We start from the raw sequence: 13,261 nt of genomic DNA on the forward strand, positions 1-13,261 counted from the left end.
CCCGCACATACACGTTGATCTGTATTAGGTCACAGGTGTATTTACACTTTGTCATAATTATTGATACTATTTGTTCTTTTTCTCTCTCTTCTCATTTATGTTGTTTGTATCTTACATTATATTGCATTACCATCATCATTGTAATTGAAGCACCATTCACAAAGAACCATTTTATTTTTTACCATTGTTAGGTGACAACAGGATTCTGGTGTGAAGCCAGCACCTATAGGGCATAGGTATAGGTTTTATTTTTTTACAGTTTACAAGTAGGATAACCCATCTGACCTGTATCAATTGCATATAAAATAATTCTACTCTCTGAAACCACTGCCTATATTATTGTGTACATTTCTTTCATCAGTCAATAAAAGACACGGGATGATTTGTGAGAAAAAGACCAGGAAGCAGACGGCAGCTTAATTTCATGCACATTTTATTGAGTAGTAATATAAAATGTTTTGTTTTTTTCATTGTTACACGTGCATGCTTCGATTGCCAACATTTCAGAAGTCAAATTACAAAGGCAAGGCTTTAGGCTGTAGTGAATTACTTGGGCACTTAAACAATTTTTAGAAAATATCAATGGACTTATTTTGTTCAACTAATTTTTTCCACTTGTCGTCATAAGGAGTCAGTTATAACCCGTAATTCATATTATAAAGGGAAAAAAGTGAAAATAATTACACATTTGTGGCACATAACATAACATAATGACCAAACTATTATGACACTAACAGTTATCATGCACTTAGAGTTTCACATGTAACCACAAACTTATTTTAAATTTCACAAGTTCTGCTAAACATGCTAACCATATATATGTGTGCACTGACAAGCGGATGTTATAAAACATTACGAATATACTTCTCTCCTTTTTAGATTTTTTTCAAAGCTTTTTCTTTTTGTTTGATTACAAAATTTCAAAGGCATTAAGCGTTTTAAGAGAATATAAAGTATGCCAGTTTACATACATTTCCAGTATAATTCCAACCACTAAGCGCATTACAGTCCCATTCAGGCCTATACAGCCATTTTGTCTTAAAAAACATGCATAGGCGGATTTTTACAGAATATAGATGCTTTTCACCGCACTTAATATGGTGTCTTGTTCACTATACTTAAAAATGCACCACTCATAAATATTAAAATTCAGCAAGCCACAACCAATACTTTATTTACCAAAAAACCTTAGATAGAACAGCAAAAAATAAAATTAAAATTAAAATATAATGGATATTATTATTATTCCAGTTTTGCTTATTAAAGGAAAAAAAAAAAGATATTCACTGCCAAATAAGTAAGCTATGTGTTATATAATAAGAAGGGCATTCAAGCACAATAATGTAACCTGAGGTAAGCATAATCTGTACAAAATGAAGCTTTCCTTTTTTTGGCATCTTTGACAAACGTTAAACATTCTTACAGTTTTATTATTTTTCTTTGAATCTATTATTTCTTTGCCATTTGTCCTCTTTGCTGCCAAAGCAATGCACTGAAGTCCATGTCTCAGCACCAGTAGCATTAAGACTGCTCATATCAATGGTTTGTGTAACCCATGTGGTGTTGGAGGAGCTTGCAATTCATTTAACGATAATGTACTGCAGTCACCTCGCACAGAGAAAGGAAGGGGGGAAAAAAACAGCCAATCTGACCAGAGTAACAAAATATCATTAATAAATAGTCCTTAGTTTAGTTTGTACATTATGTTAAAAATGTTTTTATGTCTATTTGTAGTTTAGTGCTGCAAATGTAAACATACAATAGTTAGTAAGAAATTAGACAAATATGCACTGTATGTTCAGTAACTAAAAGAAGGCCTTTCAGTAATGTAACTAGAGGTTCCCAATTTTATTGGAAAATATGTTCTATATAGGTAAGCAATATTTGTGTGTATGTTTTCTACAAGCATTTATAGGCATATCCAGGTGAGGCAACAAGTGCCTCCACTAAAATAGATCACTTTCTCTTTAAATGACACTGTAAACTGAATTATTCAACACCAACCCCAAGAGTAAGTAGCATTTACCCATACCAGGATCACCCAGTTGCTGATAAGCAGCAATCCCATCATGCTTTGCAGCTACAAAAAATATATATTAATGGACAGGAAGTGGTCACTGGATATTGCTGCTGCTGCTGCCATTGCTGTCAGTGCCATTGGTCTCTGAAGAAATAGCTTTGTTGATAGAGTTAAGATTGGCATCTGAAGACATAGCATCTCGGCGTGGTGGCATCCTTTCATTAATGCGATCTAAGCCCTTTGCCTCCTCAAAGCTTGTGATTTTATGCTGTGGCGAGAATCCTTTGATTGCTAGACAGAAAATTAAAATAAAATGCAAAAAACAAAATTACATAATTGTCATTATCACAAAAAATATTGAAATTCCAATAAATGATATCCAGAAAACTAATGATATGGAGTCGGAAAGACAAAAAAAAAAAACATTGGATTCATAATCCTAATGCCACCCAAACAAAAATAATATGAAATATAGTGCTATCCATTTGAGTTCAACTCATTTTAACAATTGTGCTGTCTTTTAAGTATTTTATATATGTTATATTAAATGCAAGTCTATTTATAATTATACTATGCAATGTAAAAAGTAATCATATTATTTATTTGACACAAGTAATTACTTGCCTAATTAACACACATTAGGCAAGTAATTTATAAACTATGATTAAAACAAAATCTTCCCTGCTGTAAATATCCTTTATATGTGTGGAAGTGTAAAAGCAAATAAAGCAAATTCCACAGCCAACACAATCAGTGTGAGCCAAATGATTGATTATAATGATTATTATTTCCCTTTATCAGGCTTCATATTAAAAAGAGCATGCCGCTTAAAATGTTGACTTGTAGCTTAATGTACAACAAAATTATAAATTAATAGTTCAAATCCTTTGAATATCTAATAACATTATGTAACATTAGGTGTATCTAAAAAGGAACAAACATTGTTATTATTTGTTACAAACTATAGCCTGATGACATGCAAATACTACAATGAGAAATATTTTTAATTTCACATACTCAATTTGAGTATACATGTAATTATTGAAACTTTAAACGTCAATGGAACACATTTTACGATGTACAAAAAAACAAAAAAACAAAAAAACAAAAAACTTATAATGAATTGTTAAACTATGGTCAATAAATTCTGTCCACCATTCAAAATGAAATTTGTAATCTAATTTAAATAAAAAAACATAACCGCATCACTTACATAAACAGTTACAAACCATATAACTTAAGATAGGCAAAGGATTTGATACTTACCAAAGATATATAATTTTACAATATTTTTTTTAGCACACATCCCAACCAAACAATTTCTTACAATTTTTGTACCTGTAAATATCATCTATAATTTGTGTTTTAATACATCACTAGAAAAAGTTTAATTGCTTATTAAATTTTTTTTCCTGGACCTCATCTAGAAGTTTTTTGGAAAACAAAGTTTCTGGGAATGAAGACAATTGACTAATCATAAACTACATCACACATCTTGTGAGTTAAGCTTCCTCAGCCCTGATAACCATGTTTTAAGGAAAACAAATGGATACTTTTTTTTTCCTGAAAACTTTGGTGCAAATTTATTCAGACTGAGTAACCTTAAACCAAAATAAACTATAGAAGTTGAAACTATAAGAGCAGAATCCTACAGATATCTCTGAAATGAACTCTTGTGGACAATTTTCTGAAACACAACCTATGGTCACTTAAAAAAAAATTACCCCATTGTTTTATACATCTCATGTTAATATGAAAGCACACAGTAATTAGATTAGGTTAGGAAGCATGGAAGGGAAAGGATGGAAGAAAAGCAAAGGCCATATCAAAGCTTCTCAGGCTGCCTCTCACTTTAACAAAAAAAAGGAATATAAAAAATAAATAGAGCAAATGAAGACCAACATGATATTGAAATATTTTAAATGTGGAAGTAAATTTGCAAATTGCAAATAAAAATGCTGCTCATTAGTCCCAGGTATTTCAATATTTTCAGCAATTCATTACAGGTATGATTCTTACAAAATACAAAAAATAAACAATAAAAAAAAAAAATATTTTGCAGTTGGTCATACATTTGAAAATCCCATATGTGGGATTTAAGAGAAGTCTAGAGTGAGCTTTGTGGAATTTATATACAGTATATTGTACAAGAACTGATTGCTCAGTGGGCAGTGATGTGTTCTGCTAATTTCGCCAATCAGACATGGATACCAATTAACTATACGGCCGTAACGTACACAAAAAATAATGCAACTAGTTAATGTATGAATATTTTTCTGCAATAAATTTGTATAATTATACCCGATAAATACTAATATTTATTGTAATGGATGTAAGTAGCTTACTCTTATATCTTGCCTATTTTATTAAAGTGATGTAAATGATTTTCACAAGATGAAAATATATACAATGGTCTCCTGATAGAGGCAAAACAGTAATTTAACATGACCAGTAAGAATTTTATGGACAATACCGATGTCCAAAATAAACAGTGTACATACAGTATATACAGTATGCAGTAAGAAAAAAAGTTGTTTGTTTGATTTGCGTGTATTGAAATCAAATCCGTAGAGATAAGAAATAATATTTGGGAATAAAGTAGATAATATAGCATCCTTTGTGCTTTTTTGTTTATGTAGAATTGTTGCAGGTAAATTTTTAAAGGCTTTGCCAGGCTTAGTTTGTTTAATATTTTGTTCTGGATCATAAAAATAATGTATTCTTCTTAAGATGTATAATGATACGTAGCGGAGTATAATCCAGCTTCCAAGTGTGCAGTATATTTGCAAATTGCATATTATTAATTGAATAAAAATATAAATGAAAAATCCAAGAGAAGATTTCGACAATCCATACCATCTTTTTTTTTTCAATATATATAACTGACTTACTGCCGTTTAGTAAATGAGACCCAGTAAGTGTTAAGCAATATACACCAATATTATACTAAACACAACACAGAATCACATAGATCACACAAAAACAGCCAAACTGGCAACAACAATGCACACTGCAAATTAGATTTTGCTGATAGGAATAGACAATTCCAACATAAATAACAGCCCAAAGTGCTGCTATTTAGAAAACAGTTGTATTTTCTCTTGTGAGTGGGTTTAAAAAATCCATTTACCATTTCAATGATCTTATTTCAGGACGAAACCAATCACAGGCATCCAATTTAGAGTCGATGTAGATATTAAGCTCAGGTTCAAGAATAAAATACAACTGAAAACATTGTTTTAAAGGGGAACATTTGTGGCTAAGATCACTCAGAAAAAGGTTTTTAGCTAGTTGTTGTTTTTTTTCCTTAAGAATTTGCATTAGTACATATTGATACATATAAATAATACCAGTAGATCTAAAAGCATTCCAATTATGGAAGAGTTAAAAGATTTACTCAATCTTGTGGCATAATCAATATGGCACAACACATTATTCTCACATCTAATAGTGATTAGTGGTGCTTTGCTTTTGCATAAAACCAGGCAGCGATTTGAATAATGGCACAATTCAGTGGTAAAAGGAAAGGGGATTATATGTATCTTGCATAATGTGCACAACTTGTGCTCTTTTTATGAGAGGCTGCTGAAAACTCCAAGTAATGAGTTTGAAGAGGAACAGATTAAATCCCATGTTGGAGAGGTGTATTGTAACACCTGCTCACCTCTCCATTGCCTTGTTGAAATATACGTTTAAAAGCAGCCGTGATATTTGTTACACGGATAGCAGTGGCCAATTGTAGTTTTAAATTCCCCTTTAAAGCAAGCACATTTGGTTAATACTTAGCCACAATCGTTAGCCCAACACCCACACACTGTTAACAAGCTACAGCAAAATGAATACACCCAGCAGGGCCCTTATCTGCTGCAATAACAACAGAAAGGGGGCTTGCCAATTACCTTCATCGGCCTCTATAGCCTCAACAGTAGCTAAAGAGAAGAAAGGGTAGCAAAATGGATGAGAAAAATGAGCAGAGGATTTGAACTCTTACACATAAGTCAGTGAGCAGCAAAGGAGCAGGTGAACCAATGTTACCGGAAGTGCCGGACTTGTTTTGCACAGAAGACAACATAGATGCTACACAGAAAATAGGCTGAGCTTGGCTATTTTTTTTTTTTTATTATTTTATGCAGCTTTCTCCATTTGGTAATTGTTAGATGTATAAAAACAAGATATTTGATATTATAATAAAAGTAAGTTTACATTTGTTAAAATATGGCAACTATAACACTCACAAAAAACTCAAGTGAAACTACTTTGCTGTCAGCACTCACACACAATGCTAAAATTGAAGCAAACCATTTTTATGTCACCAGTCGGTTCATGAAAAAAAAGTTACCACCAATACATGTATTATTTTCTATTATTTTTTTTTTTTCAAAAGGAGGAAACACATGTTTAATATTCAAGTCAGTACAAACCATGGTTAATGCTGTTCATAATACCTTAAAATTACTATCTATAAATGTAGATTATAAATATGGCCCTTAATCAAGACCAGTTTAGATTACAGGTGTATAAATAATATTACCAACAGTAATCAACTATTTTGTTTTAAGTAAGTTTTTACCCATTTGCCTACATGGCAGTCTTCTCTTTTTTAGCTTTTACGAACATAGATTTAACTTTTTTGCTACTTTATGTTTTCTTACTATAAACTTTTTTTTTTATAGAGCAAAGTTCAACTATGGCAGATCCAAAGAAGCAAACCATGCTGGCATTATATACAGGTTTTGGTGAATAGAAGATTAAGATACAGGATTATAAAGCAATTACATCTGCCGTCGCTAATACAGAAACTGCCCTCGCAAACATGTTAATGCCAGTCAATTAGCTGATCCCTTGGCGGAGGGGCTGAATCTAAATTACAACATTGGAATTGTTGTTCTACTGTGGTTCCTAAGAAATAGGGCCAACAAGGAGAGAGAAGACATACTGTAATAGCAGAATGATTTTTAATCCATAGATACTGGGTATCTCTCTAAAATGGAGTTAGCCCAGTGAGGGTCTGGGGCTGTAATTTGACCCCAGCATCCCTTAATGAGAAAAAGTAAAACATTTAATCACTTCTATTCAAGGCGCCTATTTCGAGTTTCACCCGTTCCGCAATGCTACTTGATTAGTGCAGATATTCTGTATACACAAAGACACTTACATGGTCGCGATATATTCTAGATTGTGAGAGCCAAGAGCATCCATAACCTTACTAAAACTACACACAATCTCTACTTATATATGTATAGTATTCATTTACATAACTGCTACTTATTTTACTAATAAAAAACAATATGCCAACTTAAAATGTCTCACTAGAACTAAAACGAATAATACGGCCACTTTCAGGCAATCCTCCCTTTGATATGAACATCTCCATATGGAAAAGAGACATACAGAAATGGCATTGCTGTACATTAGCCCTGTGAGTCACATATTGGATGCAGAGTGGATAACACTGACAGAACAAAAAATGCAATTTAACTGGATTTGCATGTTTATATTAAAGTCATAGGTCTACTTCCCATTCTGTGAATGGCAATTAAAAATGACCTCCATAATAAAAGAGAACAGACAAAGGTTATAGTTTACAGTGGGAATGTTCTTACTTGATAAATAGATGCAGAAACCCATTATTTTCTTTATTAATAAGTACACTTAATGTGAGCAAATATACTCCCTTATGACAGTTCCAATGGGCTTATTTTCACTGAAGCAATGCTGCAATCCATTAAAACTGAGCTCTCCCACCGATTCCTCCAGCAGAGTGAACTGCAGTGCAATCAGTGTTCCAGCTTCAGGTAACAGGAGTGTAAGAGAGACAGGATGTAAGGGGGGTTCTTATGAAGTGACCAATAAATGTTCTCTCCGATTTTGTAGATGTACATATTATACTTTCATTAAGTAAACCATATTTTTGTAGTTAAATTAAAAACAAATTACTTTTTGCATATTTTTGTAGCCCCCAATGTAAGATGAAAAACCCTGACCTAGACAAACATGAAAAATACATATCCAAAACAGAACAAGGATTTGCACAGATGGCATAAAAGTAAGTGCATCTAATCTATTTAAGGGCAATATTTAAACAAATCATATATTTGCTGATATGTATTAATACAGTATAATAGAAAATATACGACAGCAACTACAGTTAAGAGAAATTAACCTACAGTTTTTATTTCAATTAAATAATAGCTTTACACTTGAGTAAACCTATCAAACCTCTGTCTTAATGGTGATGCTCCTCTGTCTTGCATTATTTTGGATAAAAAGAGCAAAAAAGGTCTAGCGTCTGAGTGTTTGAATAGCAGTGTCTTTGATAATGGACATGTTCGGTAAAGGTCAGTGAACTAACTGTAATCAGTGATAACAGAACACTTCAAAGAGACAGACTGACATGCTCTCCTTTGCCATTTGAACTTTTTTGGCCCATATCAGAAACCCTTTAATCATTGCCTACAAGACGAGGGATGCCTATCACAACTTGCTATAAAAAGAGCAGGAAACACTTCACTTTTTATTTTGTATCATAGCTTTAATGGAAAGTCTTGTTACGTTTAAACATAACATTTTAACTGTATTGGGGGGTACACGCGGTCAGATTTTCTGGAAGATATGAACGATAACGATTGTAAAAATCATTACATCATTCATATCGTTGACATGTTTGACATGCATCGACGAACGATGCACATCCCCACTGTCAGATAACGATATCTGAAATCAACTGTGTTTGCAGTCAGATTTGGACGATATCATTCATTTAAATACTGTCAGAAATCGTTCATTGATCATTAAATCGATCATATCGTTCATAGTTATCGATGATCTAGCAAATCTGACCGTGTGTATGCACCATTAGTTTCATATATAAATATTTTAATTATAAAAGCTATCTGTGAAAACAATGTTTTAACCTAAGTAATGAATATACAAGTTGTATAAAGATATATATTTTTCTTTGACAGAAACAAAAATAAAAGAGTAATTCAAAAGCAATATGTACAGTATTTCATTTTGTGACCAGTTTGTAGTACTATAATGAGCTAACTAAATTCATTCACTGTAGGACTTAATGAAAAATATAAACTTTTTACATTCATAAAATATACCTGTCATTAAGATCTCTAAATACACTTTTGTAAATAATCTCTCTAGAAATAGCAAGTTCTGTTGTTATCACCAGTATTCAGTATGTATGTGTGTTATAATAAGTACTATAATAATATAAAGATATCACCAGTCACCTTGACATTCTATCCCCTGTATAAATGTACACAGTTGTGCCCTTGTGCCTTTATATGATCTTAGAAGAATAATGTTCCTACGATTTTATACTATGTCATACATAATTTCTATGTAATTGAGACAACCATGGAATACATGAAATAAGAGAATAGGACATGTATATAGCACATAAACAAATATTTTTAGAATTAAGTAAAACTATGTATTAGTATATAATATGTATTTTGAAATCACAATATATAAATAATGTAATAGAACAATTGTGATTTCAACTTATTAGCTTGTAATAACAAAGATTAGTAAAAATCTGAATTCATGTACAGATAAAGCATGGTTCCTTTAAGCTCCCAGGGATCAGAGCGACACATCTGGCACATCGTCTAGTGTGTACCCATGATATGAGCGCTACTGCAGGGCAGACGGGGTATATCGCTAACTATGCCATGCTGCAGGATGCAGCATGGCACGTCTCTCCACCGTCAGACCCAGCATCGGCAAGTGTGTATGCACTTGGCGCATGCCAGGTCCTAATGCACGCGATGTCGGGCTGGGTGCACATCATCTGATGTGTACCCAGCTTTAGAAAAGCAGTGAGATTAAATGCATTGTACATACAGTAGTGTGCACATTGTGGCAGACTTGCAGTGACATATATATGCCGTATGCAAGCGATGGATGATCCTGCTCCATTTGTACCTATGAGTAAACAATTTTGCTACACAGAAATTTTTTTTTTTAATTTATCCAACATTTCTATACTTCATATTGAAATTTCAAGATATGATAAATATATAAATACTTGACTAGCCCAAAAAAGTCCTTTCAGTAATGGATTTGAACTGCCTGTTAAATACAAAAAGTAGAACATTTAGGTTTATTTTCAAGAAGAATTAAGAATGCTTCAGACACAGAATTTTAGATTCTTGCTGCCTGCACTTTTGTACTCATTTGTGATAATCCTACCTTGTAAATCAGTTTTTCTCAACTCCAGTCCTCAGGGACCCCTAACAGCTCATGTTTTACAGATCTCCTTAATATCACAAAATAATTGTCTCCACCTGTGGATCTTTTAAAATGTGTCAGTTAGTAAAGGATATACCTGTGCACCAACGAGATCTGTAAAACATGCTCCGTTAGGGTTCTATGAGGATGGGATGTAGTCAGCATCCCGGCGCACACAATGCTGCGGGTCAGAATCCTGGCTCCAGAACCCCAACGGCTGTGATACCAATGGTGAGTATTAGGCTTAGGGGTAGGCAGTAGGGGGAGGGTTAGGATTAGGATGCAGGAGGAAAGTGTTAGGGTTAGGCTGAGGGGGAGGGGAGGGTTAGGTCTAGGCTGTGGGAAACGGTGAGTTAGGGGTAGGGTTAGGAGGAGGGTTACAATACTTACCTGCATGTTTCGGGATTTCCAACCTTTGGGATTACACTGCCAGGATTCTGACCACCGAAATTATCAGTGCCAGGATTGCGTACCCAACCCCTGAGGACTGGAGTTGAGAAACGCTGCTCTAAATAGTTACACTTTAATCAGCCTGAAGGCCTAAGCTCTAATTCTCCGCTTTATTCATCACAGATTTTAACCAGTGGCCCAAAGGTCATTTTAAATATGAGATGTGACAGTAGTTAAAGCTCAGTGGGTCATAAAACAGACTAAAGCTGGGCATCCACTATACAATTTTCTGTCAGATATCTGTCCAATCTGGCTGGTTGGAATGAAAACCTGGTAATGTATGAGAGCAAATGACAGTCGATCATATGGTTTTACACACTGAAAAAAGTACAAAAAAAATTGTTCAAATTGGTTATATTTTGAGTGTTTTAACCAATGTGTCTGAACAACCATTTTTGGCTATTTTTCAGTGTTTGTGAGCAAATGGACGATTGTCATTTGCTCCGATACATTACCAGGTTTTCATTCCAACTAGCCAGACTGGACAGATATCTGACAGAAAGTTGTATAGTGGATGGCCAGCTTAAGACTGAAACAGAACATACAGAAATTGGTTGCACCGAGTAAAGTGTGTCACATGAGTTGCTCTGCACAATGCACTTGGGAGGCAGCTCCAGGAGAACATCAGCGGAAGAAAGTGCAGTCTACACAATGTGGTCTCCATTTTTCCTCTGAAGGAAAGAGCTGCATTCCTGTTTACTGTATTACAGCATGGCAAGAAATTTAGAAAGACCACGCTATGCATCAGTAAGCTGTAAAGATATCTATTTGTGGTTCTATAGACGTTCTCTATAATGGGGTTCATTAAAAACAAGTGCAACAGGTTGATGGATGGAAATGTTTCTGCAGAAATGTATTGTGCCAGTTCCACTTAAGTTTCAAAAATGTGTGGAAAATCTGGTCATCCAGAAGCCACATTGCATTGTCAGATTTGTTTATTATAGCTTGTAAAGGTATTACATGTCTGTTGATATGTTATTGAGGATTGGTCTCTTTTGCTGATACAGTTTGAAATGATCACTGAGATTAAGGGTAATGTGTCATTTTCAAGGTTACAGGAGCGTGAGGAAATGAACAACCTATATGGCGGCTTGATCGTGGTACAATACCTCTTTACATTTTGTGTATGCATGCCAGAGGTGGATAACAGGGGCAGGCTGCCTGTGGCACAGATTATATAGTAGTATCTGGAGCAAAGAGCCAGGCACATCTTCTGTCTGTTTCTCAGGCACAGCAAGGCAATGTATGGCTGCAATAACAAACTGACTAGTGGATTGCACTGTTCACCAACCAGAGAACAGGAAAGGGCAAAGATATACTAACACCCCCCTCCCATCATTCTCTCTGATATATATATATATATATATATATATATATATATATGTATATATAATGATTTTCTTTTTAGATGAATTGATTCAAAATATAATTGCTAGTTGATTAGGAAGTTTATATTATTTTCTAGCAAAGAAATGTGAGAGGGATGCCTTTCATCAGATTGCACATTAAATCTCTCTTACCGCTTTGAAGTGATGGTTTTCCTCCAGACAGTACTCCGCTAGGCAGCATTCCAGTCGGTGTCAGACCTTTCAAAGTCAACACACTTTCACTCTCTTCTCTGAGTACCAAAAACAAAAAGAAACAATACATTTATTAACAAGTCAGTACATATAAAGAAGCAAGTTTACCAAGCGAGATTACCAATGTTATTTCTTTGCTGGACCAGGAAACAAAAAAAAAAAAAAAAAAGATTGCTTGTGATCTACAAATAGATCTAGCTATGAAAAATAATGCTTTCAACATTTCTGTCGAGATCTACATGAACTGCAGGCATGTTGTGGATTTATAAATGGACTTCCACTTTTACATCGTCATGTTTGTAAATCGGAAATTAAATTACAAAGAGCAAATATTTTGCACATCTGATATTTTATTACGGTATTTGGGTCAGATGCATCGTGCACTTGTTACAAGTCTGCAGCACGTCTAGCATCCAGGCTTATTAAACTGTACACCTGTTTTATAGCATTCGGCACCATAAGCAGAGATTTACTGTGTTTATTTTCACTTTATGGTCTCAGCAAACGTCATATCACAGATGTGCACTGGTTTCCAGTTTTAAAAAAGAAAGGATCCTTAAATGTAGTAAGGAAAACTATCAATGAGGAGTTTTTCAAGAACACTTTAATTCCTTAGGAAACAACTTTGATACCAATAAATAGTAATTAAATCTTCAATCACAGTAATAAACTTAGGTTTTAAGGAGACAAAAATTAATTTATCAGTAATACATCTTACAAGATAGTCACACAATTACTCTAAAAGTCATTTCATTTAAATTTCCGTGTTACAAATACCACTGACATTAACCACATTTCTGGGGTATTTTTTCCCAAAAAATCAAACTGAATTATATTAAAAACAAAATGGATATAAATTTTATTTCTCCACTAAAATTTCAAACTGTATAATTATTGTAAATAATGGCATAGTCCCTCACATCCTCCACACCCTGAATATCTCCATGAAATCAAACTCTTCCAG

The 13,261-nt window shown here is 33.8% G+C and overlaps 1 protein-coding gene across 6 annotated transcripts in view; it reads right to left on the minus strand.

The window, feature by feature from the left end:
• Window positions 1–416: 416 nt before the first annotated feature.
• PPP3CA (protein phosphatase 3 catalytic subunit alpha) overlaps window positions 417–13,261 on the minus strand; it is a 246,615-nt gene continuing 233,770 nt past the window's right edge. For 4 of the 6 annotated variants that reach the window (XM_088453222.1, XM_088453221.1, XM_088453223.1 and 1 more), the window contains 3 exons: window positions 12,238–12,335; window positions 5,920–5,949; window positions 417–2,311 (listed from right to left, as the gene is read on the minus strand). In XM_088453222.1, the coding sequence (XP_088309348.1) occupies window positions 2,115–2,311; window positions 5,920–5,949; window positions 12,238–12,335 (325 nt within the window). In that variant the 3' untranslated portion in view covers window positions 417–2,114. The remainder of the gene's footprint in view (window positions 2,312–5,919; window positions 5,950–12,237; window positions 12,336–13,261) is intronic. The other 2 variants (XM_088453224.1, XM_088453225.1) reach the window with 1 other exon arrangement.

Source organism: Taudactylus pleione, unplaced genomic scaffold (genome assembly GCF_031769625.1).
Source record: "Taudactylus pleione unplaced genomic scaffold, aTauple2 ptg000573l, whole genome shotgun sequence".
Taxonomy (NCBI): Eukaryota; Metazoa; Chordata; class Amphibia; order Anura; family Myobatrachidae; genus Taudactylus; species Taudactylus pleione.